Source organism: Rhagoletis zephyria, unplaced genomic scaffold (genome assembly GCF_001687245.7).
Source record: "Rhagoletis zephyria isolate East Lansing unplaced genomic scaffold, Rhagoletis_zephyria_1.1 Rzeph_scaffold_00105, whole genome shotgun sequence".
NCBI classification, from domain to species: domain Eukaryota; kingdom Metazoa; phylum Arthropoda; class Insecta; order Diptera; family Tephritidae; genus Rhagoletis; species Rhagoletis zephyria.
Window position 1 is genome coordinate 67,287 of NW_016157189.1, and position 19,270 is coordinate 86,556.

The following is a 19,270-nucleotide window of genomic DNA, read 5'->3' on the forward strand; positions in this document are numbered from 1 at the left end:
GGGGCGTGTGATATATGTGTCGGCACAGACAGCACTAGCAGAATGACCATCGTCAGAAGTGGGGTGTACGCCGGCAACAGTGGCGTCAATTGGTTTCTGCTGCTTTACACTTTGTTCCAAATTCTTGAAACTTGCTTGTAAATTTCTTACCATTTCCCGAAGCTCGTTCATTTCCGCACCAGGTGCGACTACAGTGACGTCGCCTTCATCATCGCTGTGGGAGTCGATCTCCCCTTTATCTCCCGGTAAATTTGATGATTCCATTGAAGTTCTGCGGCTTCGTAAATTGTAATTTTTCATAAAGCGTAAATGGCGGAACAGCGGTTCTCGGAATAAATATTAAAAAATGTTGTCGCTCCGTGTAAGAAAACAGGCGAATATATCAAAACATCTGACGTTTATTCAAATAGTTTAAATTTGCGAAATCAAAGTTACATAAATCGTTTTAATATCTGTAAAATAGATTAAGTTTAATACCATTTTAAATTACATTATTTCCTCTTGTCTTACTTATTCGTCCTCTTACAACAGCTTTACTATGACAATGAGCAAGTTTTCAGTTTATCGAAAACTCTAGAATGCTTCGTTCAATATTAAAATCAGAGTTGCATTTACAGAATTAAAAAGTGCGTACAAATTTTGACACGTTTTTGAACATACAAAAGTAACTGTCGTTTCATTAGTCTTAATCTGCAACAATCGTCGACAAAAAATCCAACCATGTGCCACAATCATATGTTTTTCCTAATTGCAAATTCTTGCTGGCAAAATTTTTTCCGGCTCGAACTTGTAACTTCTCTCCAAGAAATAGTCTTTTTACTCGTGATTTATTTAAATAAAACATGTGAAATTTAGTTGAAACATTTTAGCCGGTTTTATTTGCCAATTTAGCCGGTTCGTCCAAAAAGTTCTGGCAACACTGATCGTATGCACTGGTATGTATGGATTCGTAGTTTTAAAATTATCTCATTTTGCCGTTTATCTCCTTCCATCTCCTGCTATAAGATTTTGATTTTATTCTTTTACTTATCATAACTTTTGCACTTTAGCCTTTTTTTTATAAAACTGCAGTAGTTGATTTTAATCTCTAGATTGAAAGTTTTAGCATTTACCAATTTTTTTCTCCAATAGCAAGGACGAGCCGAAATATATAACAACTGTTTTCGAAATTTGCGAAAAATCTTCCTAATATGAAGATTTTGGCCTGAACCTATTCTGGTCTAGGATTCAATTTTTCTTTTTTCTCATTCTTTTAAAAAAACCTCAAAAAATATCAAATAGTAGAGACAATGATGTCTTTTCAGATTGTTAGAGAAGTAAATGAGCTTTAGGACTGCATCCACGAAGAAAACTTGTGGACAATCTAGTTGATGGACCAAACGGTTAAAGTTGACAGTATGTTGAGCTTATTCTGCTGATCCTTAAAGTACCCGCACTCCTTCGTTTATAAATGCCCAGATTATTAAACATAAAAACTATCGCAAGCGCCAATTCTTTGATAACTTTCCTCTCAGCATGTTCAAGAAAAATATCGTAAGCGCCATTTTCCCTTTAGACAATAGGGTATGCAAAAAATAAATTGTCCTATTAGAAAGCTAGCATTCAATAATGTTTTTGTCCATTAAAATCCAATTAAATTTTTACACTGTTTAAGGAAGAATTGAAAAAAAACCTCTCCTGTAAAATCACAATCAGGGGTCGATATGAACATAACTATGTATATAAATGCTACAAGAACCCAAATTTTCAACTTCAAACTGTATTTACAGTGAAAGTATGAAAGTTATCAAAAAAAAAAATCGCATTTTTGAATTTAGCATCCCCAATTTTACTAAAAAGCGAATTTTCATTTAAATGCGTCCGTAATTCTATTTGTGCCCACATTTTATATGGATTTACGTTTCTCTGCTGGCTGGGAAGTCATTTTATTTTCATCGCTGTGACAATATCTCTGACTGCTGGGCATTGTGTAATGAACAGTATTGCTAAGTAAAAATAGAATGACAATTTATTTAACACGGTTGTTTTCAGTGGCGAAAAAAAAATTAAGTCAATTTAATTTTCTTTAAGGAGCTAAGGAGCAAATGAATTTTTTAGCTCTTTGCTTCAGCTCTCGCCCCAGCCAAAATCCTTTGCTCCTTGCTCCTTTGCCCCGCTCATCGAGGGCATATATTCAATACCCTCTATCTGAAATTTTCACAAAAATTACTTTGTGATGTTGAAACCCATCTGGGACTCACCTGTTACTGATGCAATTTAATAGTAAACTCTTCTGTCAAGCGTTATACAAGGTCAGCATTAATCATGATTCAATAATAAAAGGTTTGCTCAGAAAACAGGCAAGGCTTTTTGTGTGGGTTCGTGTGTGTGTGCAAAGATTTTGTAATGGAGTTAAGGCAGTGTCAAAACTCGAATGTCACTAATGATCAAACCTTTAATTATTGAATCATGAGCATTAATATCACCGATGACAGTTATGTTTTTGGTGGATTTTTATATCAGAATCTCATTTTTGTGAAAAGTGCAGATAGAGAGTATTGAATATAAGCCCCCGATGTGCATTTTCACCTTATAAAATAATAGTATATCGTAGCGAATGTATAAGTTTTGTAAGTATTTTTGTTAATTTGCGTATAATTTAGCTGGTCGCCAAATGATAAAAACAACGGTGCAGTGAAATAACGCACTACACGAATCAGGGCATGATTCACTTATGACGACAATCGTCTGAACGATATCGTGTCGAGATGGTCTTGCTTCATAAAAAACAAAAATTGTTTGATCGTTGGTGCGATATCGTCAACTCGATTCCAGTTTTGCTTCACGTAACAGTAACAGTAACACGTAACAGCAACACAAATGCATAAATCAGTGTTTTGACAGCATCGTTTTGTCAGTATCGTTGGAACGACTATCGTTTCAAAGTTACGTGATTCATGCCCAGCAAAAATTGGAAATAATACATAGTGAAAAACACACTCGAAATGTATCTATCCGCAAAATCAGTGTACCTAGCAGTTATATGTCTCGTGCAATTATTCGTAAAATACTTGTCTTTTTAATAGAAAACTGTGGAGTTTTTGTAAGTAACCCAAAGTTTGTTTTTATAAGTTTTTGTTATTATTAATTAATAGTTTTTTTTTAATACGACTTGGTTTATGAAACAATCATTTTAAAAGTACCTTTGCGAACATTTTTCAGGTTTTAAAAAAATACACTTGTTTTCAGGTCTTGGTGATGATTTAAAAAAATAGTTTACCTATTTAGTTTGACGCTTCAATATAAACAAAGTTCCTCAGCGGTAGCCTATAATTTTAATGAATTTATTTCAGTGTGTCCCCGTGCAATTACTCGTATGGAGCTTTTAGATGCGTGGTTGAAGTTTGAAAATAAATGGCTGCTACTAATTAATTACTTGCTACTATATTCCGACCTGTTATATATCGCTAAAAAAAGAAAAGTATAAAACACAAAATTAATCTCGACTTTGAAGCTGTAAATATGCTAAAACCGCCTGTTGAGCAATTGTCAGTTGATATCCCATCGGATTTTGATGACGACTAATATTGTTGAGTTTTTCGAGGTTTATTTAGATATGTATACTAAGGTGGTCCAAAAACAGTAAAGTCGGTATTGTAATGCTCTCACCCCCTAGGATTGTTCTATATCGAAAGTATACCCCAATTCTTTTTCCATGTGTTTTTATATGGGGAAAATAAATTTTTTCGTAGAAATGGTATAGAATTCTTGAAAGTCAATATTTTTCGATTGGAAAACTTTGGTTCCGTTCAGGAGACTTTCAATAATACTAACGATTTTTTATTGGTCGCCTCATTGCATTTTTCGGGGTTTTTGTGGGTTTTTGGCGGACCTAAAAAATATAGTTGCAATGAAAAAATGGTTAAAAAACAATTGGTTATTATTATTGGGAATCTCCTGCAGATAAACAGAGTTTTCTGGTAGGTCTGATTTTTAACTATTCTATACAATTTCTACGAAAAGTTGTTTTTCTTCCCATATAAAATACATGGAAAACTTTGGGCGCTTTGAGCGACCTCTAAATATTTTTTGATTTCAAAATAAAAAATAAGGGTATATTTTTTCGGGATAGAACAATCCTAGGGGGTGAGAGCATAAAAATTCCGACTTTACTTTTTCACATGCATTTTTGGACCACCCTAATACACACATGTACACTGAAGAGCAACACTGGAACAATATAACGGAAAGTTAAATTTGTGGCAATGTACTTCTTCAGTTTATTTACTTTATGGTAATTCAAACTTGCAGTTCGCCTTACCGATGTTTAACTAAACGTTTGACAATAAAAATTTTTAGATTCGCATATGGAAACTCAGAAAAAAATCACCAAACGAAAATGAACTGGATTGTTCCAGTTTTGAACCCTCTTAGTAATTGCTGAATTTTATAATTCGAAGAGGAGTTATGGCTCATTTCCTGCATTTTTGTAATCAAGGAGCATGGGATTTTCGCTGTGAGTGCTCTAAGTGCACATACCAAGCAAAAAGAATTTAAAGTTTTTGCAAAATGGTCAGAAAGGCCACGCTATAAAAAAAGAAATCATATCGGCCAAATGTCCGTTTCATGGTTATCTAAACAAGCGATAAAAGGGCGGACCTCAGTCTGCAAGATCAAGAGACCACAAAAAATTGCAATTTGCCAGGGCAGGCATATTGGAGGGTATCTAAATGCTAATAAACTTTGGTTCCAAATCAAAAATTACTGCTTTTTCACCACAAAGCATGCGACTGGACATTATGTAAAACATGGGAACAAGTTATTGCAGCACAAAGATAAAAAGGAGAAAGCCTGCCTTTTAGTCAGAAATGCATTTTTACTAAGAAAAAACATTAGATTGGTATTATTTTGAAGCGGGAGTTGACAAGTTCTTCATAAACGGCCACACTATTCCACCAAAATTTGCTATTAATTAGGGCACGGCCCTTAATTTTTTAACTCTGAGGATAAAATTAAACGCTTTCNAAAAATATAGTTGCAATGAAAAAATGGTTAAAAAACAATTGGTTATTATTATTGGGAATCTCCTGCAGATAAACAGAGTTTTCTGGTAGGTCTGATTTTTAACTATTCTATACAATTTCTACGAAAAGTTGTTTTTCTTCCCATATAAAATACATGGAAAACTTTGGGCGCTTTGAGCGACCTCTAAATATTTTTTGATTTCAAAATAAAAAATAAGGGTATATTTTTTCGGGATAGAACAATCCTAGGGGGTGAGAGCATAAAAATTCCGACTTTACTTTTTCACATGCATTTTTGGACCACCCTAATACACACATGTACACTGAAGAGCAACACTGGAACAATATAACGGAAAGTTAAATTTGTGGCAATGTACTTCTTCAGTTTATTTACTTTATGGTAATTCAAACTTGCAGTTCGCCTTACCGATGTTTAACTAAACGTTTGACAATAAAAATTTTTAGATTCGCATATGGAAACTCAGAAAAAAATCACCAAACGAAAATGAACTGGATTGTTCCAGTTTTGAACCCTCTTAGTAATTGCTGAATTTTATAATTCGAAGAGGAGTTATGGCTCATTTCCTGCATTTTTGTAATCAAGGAGCATGGGATTTTCGCTGTGAGTGCTCTAAGTGCACATACCAAGCAAAAAGAATTTAAAGTTTTTGCAAAATGGTCAGAAAGGCCACGCTATAAAAAAAGAAATCATATCGGCCAAATGTCCGTTTCATGGTTATCTAAACAAGCGATAAAAGGGCGGACCTCAGTCTGCAAGATCAAGAGACCACAAAAAATTGCAATTTGCCAGGGCAGGCATATTGGAGGGTATCTAAATGCTAATAAACTTTGGTTCCAAATCAAAAATTACTGCTTTTTCACCACAAAGCATGCGACTGGACATTATGTAAAACATGGGAACAAGTTATTGCAGCACAAAGATAAAAAGGAGAAAGCCTGCCTTTTAGTCAGAAATGCATTTTTACTAAGAAAAAACATTAGATTGGTATTATTTTGAAGCGGGAGTTGACAAGTTCTTCATAAACGGCCACACTATTCCACCAAAATTTGCTATTAATTAGGGCACGGCCCTTAATTTTTTAACTCTGAGGATAAAATTAAACGCTTTCAGTCGAAATATTGGTTCAAGTGCTGTGCACCTGCATCAGGGATACGCCTAATATTTAATACTATTAGGTTTGGATGTGTACATTTAATGATGTAGGGCCGTGTTATGCCTTAGGCAGTAAGAACTGTGGTAAAATCGATGGTAAAAACAAAAGTGAGAATAAATGAGCATTTTCAAAGAATTTGGCAATTTCTGAGGATATTCTTCGCAGGCTTTTATCAATTTTAATAGGACAATGATCAGAAATATCCTCCGAAACTGGGGCCAAATAGGTATAAATCCCAAGTTTTTATAATCATGGAGTGACCTGCGTAAAGCCCAGAATTGATTCAACAGAAAACTTANGAAAATTGATACACCGCGGCTTAGCGGTAGCTTTCGGAAACGTGAAAAAACATATATTTAATACTTGCGCCGGGTATTTAATGTTCGGCTCCACCCGAACTTAGACTTTCTTGCTTGTTTTTAAATTAAGAACTCAAATTTTTGCTGAAAGGAAAACTGAGTTTCAACGCAATAAATAATACTGAGTATTATGTCCAACTAACTTTACAGTCTTTATGTGGGTATTAAGTAGAAAATGCAAAAATTCGCTTAATTCTTGTAAATATGTTAAACAAGACATCAAAATACATTCATATAGAGAATGTGTTCTTTTGGAAAAAACTATGAAAATGGATACTGCGACATAACTTCAATATTTTGACGGGTGGCAATTCGAAAATATGTGTGGCACCGATATTGCCATATTTCTTTTTTATAATTTAACGGATAGTGTATCTTATGCATTTCTTGTAGCTTTACTTTTGGCCATAATTCCGGTACTGGGAGAGGTATCGAAATGAGGTGTTGTTTTAAATGTGCCCCTTCGTAAGCAGATTATTGTGTCCGAATGTGAGAATAATCGGTAACAGTTCATAAGAGATACGAATTTATTCGTGCTAAATGTGATCTCTGAACCACTGTGTGGCGTTATTGCCTTTTCGAAAAGGAAATTAAGCACGCGGGCTTTATTGCCTTTTGCCGGTGGGCGTTATTTCCCTTTCGATAGGGCAATAACGCCCGCGGGCTGTAATTGCTAAAAAGTGAAATAAAGCCCGCGGGTGTTATTTCATCTTTTTTGTGGCTCTTGTCTGCATTTTACACTACATCCAAAACCCCCTGTTCTATTCAAATACTAAATAAAAGCTAATATGATAACATTGAACAAAATATTTATTTGCCTTTATTATAAGAAGAAATTAAATTTCACTAATTTCAACGCATGAATTCGACTGCATCACTCCACATAAAAAAAAAAATCGGTAATGTTTTTCCATTGGAATTATATTTTAAGACGTCCCCCAAAATATTTCGGAAAAATATTATAAAGTTTTAGCGAGCTGGGCCAATTTGAAAATACCTCCAAAAATGGAGTTTTTTTATGAATAAAAATAGTTTCTTAAAGATGTTTTTTGAAAAAATCCCCTCAAATGACAAAACGGTTTAAGCTTATTAGCGTTATTTCTTCTTATTCTTATTTGGCGCTGTAACCGATTTGGGCCGAGTTCATCCAAGCACTCCAGTCGTTTCTTTTCTGTGCCAACTGGCGCCAATTGGAAATGCCAAGTGAAGCCAAGTGCTTCTCCACCTGGTCTTTCCATCTCAGTGGGGGCCTTCCTCTTCCTCTGCTACCACCAGCGGGGTCCGAATTGAATACTTTCAGAGTTGGAGCGTCGGTGTCCATTCGAACGACATGACCAAGCCAGCGGAGCCGCTGTATTTTAATTCGCTGCACTATGTCCATGCCTTTGTAAAGCTCATACAGCTCATTGTTCCATCGTCTGCGCTACTTGCCGTCGCCAACGCGTAAACGATGGTCTTGAAACCTTCCGTAAGTCGCCTAACTCTCTGGGCGTTATTTCACTGCACCAAAGAAACTGCTTCCTCTTCTCCTTATTTGGCACTTCAACCGTATTTCAGTTTGTACCGAGACCAAAAAACTTCTCGAATTGCCTCTCTCATGTGCGAATCTATGCCAGTTGGTTATCCCAACAGACAGGTCCTTCTGAACTTGATTCTTCCATTGCGTTCATGGGCGCCCTTGCTTTCGTTGTCCACCCACGAGTGCGGAGTTGAGCGATATTTTCTCCGGAGCGTCGTCATCCATGCGTACAACATGTCAAGCCGGCGCAATTGCTGTATTTTTATGCGCTTAACTATGTCCATGTCGTTAATATATAAAAGGGCATGATCACAGATTTGTAGAGCGTGATTTTTGTTCGTCGAGATAGGACTGTTTTTCAATTGCCTACCGAGCCCAAAGTAGCACCTGTTGGCAAGAGTTATTCTTCGCTTGATCGCCAGGCTGACGCTGTTGGTGGCGTTTCTTTTGGATCCTAGGTAAACAAAGTCCTTTACTACTTCAAAGTTATAGCTGCCAACAGAGACGTGTGTCCCGAAACGCGTGGACTTTTTATATGTTGCCAAGAGGTACTTTGTCTTTGGCTTCAGTTTTTCACACAGTATCGCCGAAAAGGACCTTGTATGCAATATTAAGAAGGCTTATTCCGCGATAATTGGCGCAGACGACGGGATCTTCCTGCTTGTGGATTGGGCAAAGTACACATAGATTCCAGTCTGTGGGCATGTATTCATCAGACCAAATTCTGCTTTAAAGCTGGTACGTGCGCCCCACCAACTCTTCGCCACCGGCTTTGAACAGCTCAGAGCAATTTTGCTTTTTACCGGTTTTACAGGTTTTATACAGAAAAGTTGAGGAACAAAACGACGCACATAGGGGTATTTGACCGATTTAGGCAGCCAAAATTATTTTTATGAAAATTTTAACTCAAAATGCTTAGAAACGACGTATTACGATATTTAAAACTGTAAATGTTTAAAATCAAGTAAATAGAGGGGGAGGATGTCCAAGGATTCCACCAAAAAAACGAAAAAAAGGTGCTTAAAGTTCGACATCGATAGACTCCATGTTATCGAGGTCCCGTTGTAGAAAAATTGAAACCTACGTGTTCGTATCGGCGAGGAGAAGCTTTATATCTAAGTTAGAACATTAAAAGGGTTGCCACCTGCTTAAAAATTAAATGCAATTAAGTTAAATGAATTACTACAATGTGCGTAACATTCGAAATGGGTTTGAAAAGGCTTTATTTCCAAGAAACGTGTAGGAGGGTTACCATCTGTTTAAAAATCAATTTATAAGGATATAGTTTGAAACTATCTTAAACAGGGCTGCCACCTTTTAAATTTAAAATTAAATACAATGTATATAATAGTTTAAGTTAATTATAACAATATGAATATCATATATGGGCAAATCTAAAAAACAGGTAACCTTTGTGTTATTTAGCTTTATTTTCACTGTTGTAAACTATATGAAGCTGGCTGCTTTTGGATATAATTCATTGACGTATACTTGAAGCCTCAAAAAAAATTTGGACCAATTTGCTGCATAACTTTTGAATTATAGGTGTTTAAATTAAAAAAATAATGAAAACAAGTGAATTTGTTATGTAATTTTTAAAAGGGGAACAATTAATTATGTCAAATTAGTTTCGATAAACATCGAAAGAGCTTTTAAGATTGATAACTGCTCGTTAGATTTCGAGTTTGATTGACTCTCTTGGTACGCGATTTAATATTTATGTGCCCGATTCGGTGATGAAGTAATTTGTTTAAGTACGTCAGATGCATCTCTCATTCCTGCTGACCGTAATTTTATTGTAGTAGCTACAGTCAACTCTCCTGTATCACTACAGTTCCGTAAATTTTCGGTTTTACGTTTCTTCGTTCTATCACTGGACTCAACCAAAGGTTTGGTAGGACGTTCTGGAAGACTGATCGTTTTTGGTATAGAAAAGGATCCTTTAATCCATTCCTGATTATTTTTTATAAAAGTATCGGCTATTCTATGGGCTTCAGTCCACTTTTTTTTTAAATTGGCTTTTAAATTTCACAAAACTATTTTTTACCACATTTATTTCATTCTTGGAATAATTTTCCGACTTCAGTTCTTGTTTTTGGGCCACATCTATCTTTGCATTCATTGAAGAAATATTGCAGCATTCGGAAACTCGTAAAATTTCTCCGCGAACTATGAACTATGCACACGCGATAGCAAATAAATATCTGATATTTGAGTGTTTAAGCCGTTTGTATTTTATATACTGAAAATAATGAATGTCAAAACTGTTTTATGCAATGCCTAATGTTTTTGATGTAATCCATTCACCAATATTCGAGCCTACTCTGTATTCAAAAAGTTCTTAGGATCTTATTGCCTTAAAAACTGAGTATTCAAAAACTTCTTACGATTTTATTGCCTTAAAAACATATTTTTACTAGAACTTACAGTCAAGCAGAGATTTTTTTCTAAATGTACTGACAACTATGTATTTTCTCCTCTGTAACTCTCCAAACTTTTCAATTCAACCCATCCTTAGCTTAGCAAAGAGGCATTAAAAAATAACGGAATCTAGTCAATAATTATATTCTCTTCGCCCTACAGGCAGTTATAAAAGAAAAAAGTACGTTTTTAAAATTCGACTTTTGGCCGCCTAAATCGGCCAAATACCCCCCTGTGCGACGATCAGAAAAATGAGAAATCACCCTGTAAAGTTCTAAAGTTACATACATATGCATTTTAAACTGTTTTTTAATTCTTTAAATTAAGTTAATTGAATTCATGACTTCTCTTTCAAGTTTACTAATGATGCCGATGACAACAGATGTGATTTTTGATCACATGCTGTTGGAAGATTTTCAAATTAAGATATACATACATATTATGTATTTATATACATATGTGTAAAAAATAATTTAACTACTTTCATGTAATCCACTAGAAAGAATTTCTTCAATCAAGAATAGAAAATGTTATGAGAGGAGCGTGGTATTGAAGTTTGTGCGTAATTAATCCTTAACTTTTAATGTTAAATGTAACTGCCCAGTTACCCAGCCTAGTTAACTTATTGTTATCATTATTTTTTCTTGTTACAGGTCATATGAGCTCCGGCTCAGAGAAGTCCTTCAATGCACCGCCACAACGACATGGCGGCAAGAAGAGCGGCAAATCGGTGGTTTAAGTGTATTGGGAACGAGTGGTTGCGTGGGTGCACTATTAAATAATAAACCTACATACATACTAACAGAGGTGGCACTAATTTACGAATGTAGTTCAAATACTTAAGTAAGGGAGACTAATACAATAAATAAAACTAACGCATAGTTTATTTAAAATTGTTATACATACATATACATCCCTAACAGCTAAAACGAGAATGAACAACATTAGAATATGAACAATTAACGCCAACAGCAATAGCAATATCAATGTCAGTGTATACAATATTCCAGTGTTTTGCATACATTACTCGCACGTAAGCGACGTAAGCACATAAGCGACGTTTTATTAACGAGATTCTATATTCTGCCAAATGTTATCTAATTCCCAGCATTTCGCTGTTGCACTTATTTTAATTTCGAAATCAGTAACGAATGTAAAATTTAAATCCACTAAATTATTACAAACCTATGTTGTTTTTTATATCGGTTTTTGTCAATAAAACAATAAAGTTTTTGTATAAATCTTTGCAAAAACTGGAGTAAATGTTCAAAGAGGTGTGCAATGTGCAACTGTATGGCGTCAGCAAGCAGTTGTGGTGGTGTTATGCAAGCTGTAATCCCAGTTTGCTCACCATTGGACTTCCGAATGACGCTTAAGTATATATAAATGTATTTTCTTTGTATGTAATTAGGTCTATGTTGTAATATATGTTTATGAGAATTCAATTTTAGAAGGAGTCATGTATAAACAACATCATAATAGGAGGAACTGAATATCAAATTTAATATTAACGAAAATAAATAACTAAATTCGTACAACTATATACTTAGGTTTTTTTTAATATGGGCCTTTCCTGCGTTATGTATCATAAAGACAATAGTACTAGGTTTCGGATCTCAAAAATTTTTTTTTTGTCATAAATAGCCATTATTGTCATTCCCACGACAGCCCGTTCTACGTACCGGAATGACTCGGGTTTAACCCGACCAAGGGCTGTTGTTTCGGAGATATAACCCCGTCTTCTTCTTCTTCTTATTTGGCGCTGTAACCGCCTAAGCGATTTTGGCCGAGTCCAAAACAGCACGCCAGTCATTTCTCTTCTGTGCTAACTGACGCCAATTGAAAATGCCAAGTGAAGCCAAGTCCTTCTCCACCTGGTCTTTCCAACGCAGAGGAGGCCTTCCTCTTCCTCTGTTCCCAGCATCGCGGCCCGCGTTGAATATTTTCAGAGCAGGAGCGTTTCTGTCCATCCGAACGACATGGCCAAGCCAGCGGAGCCGCTGAATTTTAATTCGCTGCACTATGTCTATATCGTTGTAAAGCTCATACAGCTCATCGTTAAATCGTCTGCGATATTCGCCATCACCAACGCGTAAAGGTCCGTAAATCTTTCGCAGAATCTTTCTCTCGAAAACTCCAAGAGCCGCCTCATCAGATGCTTTCATTGTCCATGCTTCCGCGCCATACACCAGCACAGGCATGATGAGTGACTTATAGAGTGTGATCTTTGTACGACGAGAGAGGACTTTACTTCTCAATTGCCTACTCAGCCCAAAGTAGCACTTGTTGGCAAGAGTGATTCTCCGTTGGATTTCAAGGCTGACATTATTATTGGTGTTAATGCTGGTTCCCAAATAAACGAAGTCGTCTACTTTTTCAAACTTGTAACTGTCAACAGTGACGTGGGTGCCAAGACGCGTATGCTCTGACTGTTTGTGTGCTGACAGGAGATACTTCGTTTTGTCCTCGTTCACCACCAGACCCATTCGCTTTGCTTCTCTATCCAATCCCGAGAAGGCAGAACAGACGTAGCCCTTGTTTTTACCGATAATATCGATGTCGTCGGCATACGCCAGCAATTGTACGCTCTTATAAAGTATTGTGCCTGAGCGGTTCAGTTCTGCGGCTCTTATTATCTTCTCCAACATAAGATTAAAGAAATCACACGAAAGGGGGTCCCCTTGTCTGAAACCTCGTTTGGTATCAAACGGCTCGGAGAGGTCCTTCCCTATTCTGACGGAGCTGGTGGTATTGCTCAACGTCATTTTACACAGCCGTATTAGTTTCGCGGGGATACCAAATTCAGACATCGCGGCATAAAGGCAACTTCTCTTCGTGCTGTCGAAAGCGGCTTTGAAATCGACAAATAGATGGTGTGTGTCGATCCTATTCTCGCGGGTCTTTTCCAAGATTTGGCGTATTGTGAATACCTGATCTATGGTGGATTTTCCAGGCCTAAAGCCACACTGATAAGGTCCAATCAGCTCGTTGACGGTGGGCTTCAGTCTTTCGCACAATACGCTCGATAAGACCTTGTAACCTATGCTTAGAAGGCTAATTCCGCGGTAGTTGGCGCGTATGGCGGGGTCGCCTTTCTTGTGGATTGGGCAGAGCACACTTAAATTCCAGTCGTCGGGCATGCGTTCATCTGACCATATTCTGCATACGAGCTGATGCATGCACCTCATCAGCTCCTCGCCGCCGTACTTGAATAGCTCGGCTGGCAGGCCGTCAGCTCCAGCAGCTTTGTTGTTTTTCAGCCGCGTAATCGCTATTCGTACCTCGTCATAGTCAGGCGGTGGGACAGCTACTCCATCATCATCGACTGGGGACTCGGGTTCGTCTTCCTCACTACTTTCAGCGCTGCTACCATTCAGTAGGTTATAAAAGTGTTCCCTCCACAATTTAAGTATATTCTGGACATCGGTCACTAGGTCGCCATTGTTGTTCTTACAGGAGTTCGCCCCGGTCTTGAAACCTTCCGTAAGTCGCCTAACCCTCTGGTAGAATTTTCGGGCGTTCTTCCTGTCGGCCAGCATCTCAAGCTCTTCGCACTCACGTATTTCGGCCTCTCTCTTCTTATTGCGGCAAATACGTCTCGCTTCCTTCTTCAGTTCCCTATAACGGTCCCACATGGCTCGCGTTGCGCCCGATCGCAGCGTGGCCCTGTAGGCGGCATCTTTTTTCTCTGCGGCTTCTTGACATTCCTCATCGTACCAGTTGTTCTTTCGGGCTCGCTGAAATCCAACTACTTCTTCGGCGGCGGTACTTAATGATCGGGAAATGTGGTTCCACTGCTCGCGTACGTCGGATTGTTGAAGAGTGCTCTCAGAGAGCAGGTGTGTGAGTCGAGTGGCGAATAAATTGGCCGTCTGTTGTGATTGCAGCTTTTCGACGTTAAGCTTTCCTTGCATTGTTGGGCGCACATTTTTTGCTGCACAGAGGCGGGTGCGTATCTTGGCTACAACAAGATAGTGGTCCGAGTCGATGTTTGGCCCTCGGAGTGTACGTACGTCCAAAACGCTTGAAGCATGCCTTCCGTCTATCACAACATGATCGATTTGGTTTCTCGTTTTTCGATCTGGAGACAGCCATGTAGCTTGGTGGATGTTCTTATGCTGGAACCTAGTACTACATATTACCATATTTCGGGCCCCGGCGAAGTCGATCAGCCTCAGTCCGTTATCGGACGTTTCGTCGTGGAGGCTGAATTTTCCGACAGTGGCGCCAAAGATCCCTTCCTTGCCCAACTTGGCATTAAAATCGCCAAGCACGATTTTGACATCGTGTCGGGGGCAGCGCTCATATGTACGTTCCAAGCGCTCATAGAAGAGATCCTTGGACGCCTCATCCTTCTCTTCCGTCGGGGCATGGGCGCAGATGAGCGAGATGTTGAAGAATCTAGCTTTGATGCGGATTGTGGCTAGACGTTCGTCCACCGGGGTGAACGCCAGTACTCGGCGACGGAGTCTCTCTCCTACCACGAATCCAACACCGAATTTGCGCTCCTTTACGTGGCAACTGTAGTAGACGTCGCAAGGCTTCACGCTTACTTTACCTTGCCCCGTCCATCGCATTTCTTGGATGGCGGTGATGTCAGCCTTTGTCTTCCCGAGGACATCAACCAGCCGGGCAGAGGCACCTTCCCCATTAAGGGTCCGGATATTCCAGGTGCATACCCTTAAATCATAGTCCTTTATACGTTTGCCGTGGTCGTCATCAGAAAAAGGGGGTCTCATCCGAGGCTTGTTGGAATTTTTCATTGGGCGGGGTTTTAACGTGGCGGGACCCAAACCCAGCGCACGCGAAGTTTTACGCCTTCTCACTTTAGCTCGCTCCCAAACGGGTGTTTGGTTGCTACCCAGAGGATACGTGGATATAAATATCCCGTCTAGGTCGGTGAAATATCTCAAACGTTGTTGGGGGCTACATCTGCTTCGTACTCTTCTGCTCAGGGCTGGCATCTGGTCAAACCGTAGGCGAGTAACTTTAGGTTGGGTGACTAGTTTATGTATGTATGTGGTTTGGCAATATTATATGGATCTTAACGCGAATTACAGTAGTTTTGGAAAATTGGTAGTTGGTACCTATTCGGTAAACATTTTAACTAAAACGTCATTATTTCAGCTTACTGTTGGTATTCTGGTGAATGATATTTCTAAAAAGCCGCTTTGGATGGAAAGATGAGCAAATTTACAAACATATGTACAAGGCGAATATATTTATTCGCCTAACATATGTGTGTATGTATATATGTATGTATGTATTTTTTGTAAAATTTTGTATTTTATTAAATAATATAAATAAATACGTCGTACTTGTATGATTTACGCATTTCATTAGGTGGAGAAAAACCATCGAGCACCGAGTACCAAGCTCGATGTTAAAAGCCTGATTATGACAACTTAACTTAACTTAACTGAACATAGAACTTAGAAAATCAAAATGAAACAGATTCGACGTGGCATTAAGTTACGTTAAGTTTCGGCTGTTCAATTATAAGCAACATCCATTTAAGAGAATGTTTAAGTGAGAGCCTGTAAGTTACGTTAAGTTGCCATAATCAGACCATAAGATCTATAACGTAAGCTCGCAGAAGTATTCTTCAATGGAAACACGAAAATGATCATGCCTATTACTAAGGCGAATTAATATAGGGTGACAGCAGGAGTACAACAAAAATTTACATGTACATATCGTGTACAGTTGCAAAACCGCCTAAATCGCCATTGTGATAAAAATGAGATTTGGTAATCCTGAACTCTAGGCATCGAGATCTATCCATAAGAATCGTAAAATCGTTATTGAAACAACGGATTTGTAAAATAATAGCTAGAGAAAATACAGCCTATCCAGGCAATGCCTTCAAAGTAAAACCGTTATTTCGCTCCAGTAAAATTTTAGTGCCGTAAGATGGGCTGTTTTGCAAAAACATCGACGATATGTATTTTGTTTTTGCTTTGGCGGCATAAACTGTCGAAATCTGTAAGTGTGTGGAAATGCAAACAAAATTTTTCACAAGAAGCCGTGAGGCGAAACACATACACAAAATCAGCTGATCTAGTAACACCGCCTTGCCTATTACGGTATTTGTCGGACCGTTATAGGCAATAGGCATGGTACAATAATTACAGGTATTGTCTTCCCAGAGAGCGCATATTCCGATCTGCCTTATTTAAAAAATATCATTGGTGCCCCTCACTAAAACGTTTAATAATAATAATAGATTGGCGCTTACACATATGTTAGTGTTTGGCCGAGCTTCTCCTCCGATTTGTGGCGTGCGCCTTGATGTTGTCACACAAAGCGGAGGGACCTACAGTTTTACGCCGACTCCGAACGGCGATTGTATTTTTATGAGAAGCTGTTGCTCATGGCAGAGATACACTCGGAGGTTTGCCATTGCCTGCCGAGGGACGGCCGCTGTTAAGAAAAAACCTTTTTTCTATATTTTTTGCGATGTTGCTTTGACCAGGGCTTGAACCAGGGCGTTGCGGGATGGAAGCGCGCAATGCTTACCACTACACCACAGCGGCCGACTAAAACGTTTACTGCTAGGGAAAAGGGATATTTCCGTACCCCATATACCATATAAGTACACGTATTTTTTTAAACAAACCATCTTGGAGAAAACTTATTTAATTTGTTAAAACCGGTAAAAAAACATTTGCTTGTAAATAAATTCAAAATTTGTATGGCTCANGACAAACATAAGTAAACTAGTGTTTCTAGAAGTTGTACCTGTTCAGTGAAGAGAAGGTTTATCCTTAACAGCGGTCGCCCCTCGACAGGCAACGGCAAACCTCCGAGTGTATTTCTGTCAAGAAAAACAGCGTAAAACTGTANTTTCATTACAAACGTTTTTCCTTTTGTTTTGAAAAATAAAAATTAAATTGAGCGAAAACAAAAAGCAAAGCCAAATAAAAGTAAAAGAATCAACATTGAACTGCGTCGAAATGAAAATAAGGGAGCACAAATTTCGATGTGAAGCAAAACTCTCTGGTAATTATTGTACCATGGGTAATAGGAATGTATCTGACGGATGCCATTCGCGTGGATCGAATCCTTCACCCTCGCTTGTTTTGACAGTGGGGATTGGATTGGACCGTGCGGGTCTTAATGCATGCATCACCTTATTTGTGAATATCGCTGAATGCGTTATGTACTTACATATATATATATATGTATGCACTCTTCTTTTTTTGTCTACACCTTTTCCAACAGTATTTCAGAAAAACACAAATGTATTTCAGAAAGGGCCAAACGAATTTCAGAAAAGCTCAGATGTATTTCAGAAAAACTCAAATGTATTTCAGAAAAGGACAAATTTATTTCAGAGAAGCTCATATGTATTTCAGAAAAGACCAAATGTATTTCAGAAAAAGCCAAATGAAATTCAGAAAAACCACTGTATTTCAGAAAAGCTCAAATGATTTTCTGAAAAACTTAAAAGTATTTCAGAAAAGGGCAACTGTATTTCAGAAAAACACAAATGAATTTCAGAAAAGCACAAATGTATTTCATAAAAATATTTTTAGAATATTATTAACTACGAAAAGTTTTGCAATGGCAAACCTCCGAGTGTATTTCTCATAAATTCCATTTTCCGTTCTGAGACGGCGGAAAATTGTACATCCCTTCATTTGTGTAATAACATCAAGACGCACGCCACAAATTTGGGAAGCTCGGTCAAATACTTAGCAAAAGTGTAAGCTCCATAAAATATTATTATACATCTATTTACAAATTAAACCTCTACTCTTCCATCATTTCCCCCTTCGACCAATTGAAACCAGATATGAACACGAATAATGCAGAGCTTGTAACGGCGCGGTTTCATTACATACATATGTGCGTATGTTGATGTATGTATGTATGTTTATTACATGCCAACAGCTAATGAATGCAAAAGCATCTGCGAAGAAAATAAATGAGTGCGCAATAGTACGAGCACAATCTGCGGTAGATATAGGTTCTTTCGCTTGCTGTATTACTTGATCCATGTATTGCAGTCGCCTTCCTACCATTCCCGGTCCATCCGTGGATGGAACGCCCATATTAGTTTTAGCATAATTCCATACATTCCAATGGGGCTCAGCATTGAGTATGGCCCCAGCCGCAAAAGGGTGCGTTATCCATTACTGCCCACCACTTGCTCAAGTCTCGCATGGTTGGTGTGTTATCGCAGACCAACACTAAATCGCAAAGTACGTTCCCCACGCTAGTCCATTTTTCTAAAAGTCCCCAAACCCATTAGGCAGTGCTCATTTGACCTTTTCTGCAAATGAAGCAGAAATACGCTCGAAAGTTGCCATTGCAAAATTTTGCTAGTTAAAAATATTCTAAAAATATTTTCTGAAATCCATTTGCCCTTTTCTGAAATTCCTTTGTGTTTTTTTGAAATACATTTGCCTTTTCTGAAATATCTACAATTGCGTTTTTCTGCGTTCTTCATTTGGCTTTTTATACCCGAGCGCACTTGTGGACAAGGGTATTATAACTTTGTTCACATAATGGTTGTTTGTAACAGGCAAAATGAATCGAGATAGATATAGACAAATGTATACATAAATGATCAGGATGAAAAGAGAAATCGATTAAGCGGTGACTGTCTGTCCGTCCGTCCGTCTGTCCGTCCGTCTGTGCACACGATAACTCGAGTAAAAATTAAGATATCTTAACGAAACTTGGTACGTGTACTTCTTTCGGGCGTAGGACGGATGGTATTGAAAATGGGCAAAATCGGACAATAACCACGCCTACCTCCCATATAACGGTAATTTTCAGAAATAC

The 19,270-nt window shown here is 38.0% G+C and overlaps 1 protein-coding gene across 2 annotated transcripts in view; it reads left to right on the plus strand.

Annotated features, from left to right (window-relative positions):
- The window catches only part of Tango1 (transport and golgi organization 1), a 52,521-nt gene extending 40,499 nt beyond the window's left edge, over positions 1–12,022 (plus strand). Inside the window, exons 11-12 of one of the 2 annotated variants that reach the window (XR_001849318.1) lie at positions 11,131–11,320; positions 11,401–12,022. Coding sequence is in view for 1 of the 2 variants with exons in the window: in XM_017633577.1 (XP_017489066.1) it covers positions 11,131–11,216 (86 nt within the window). In the remaining variant the exon portion in view is untranslated. Of the gene's footprint in view, positions 1–11,130 lie in introns of both variants that reach the window. The other variant, XM_017633577.1, reaches the window with a different exon arrangement.
- The last annotated feature ends 7,248 nt before the right edge of the window (positions 12,023–19,270 follow it).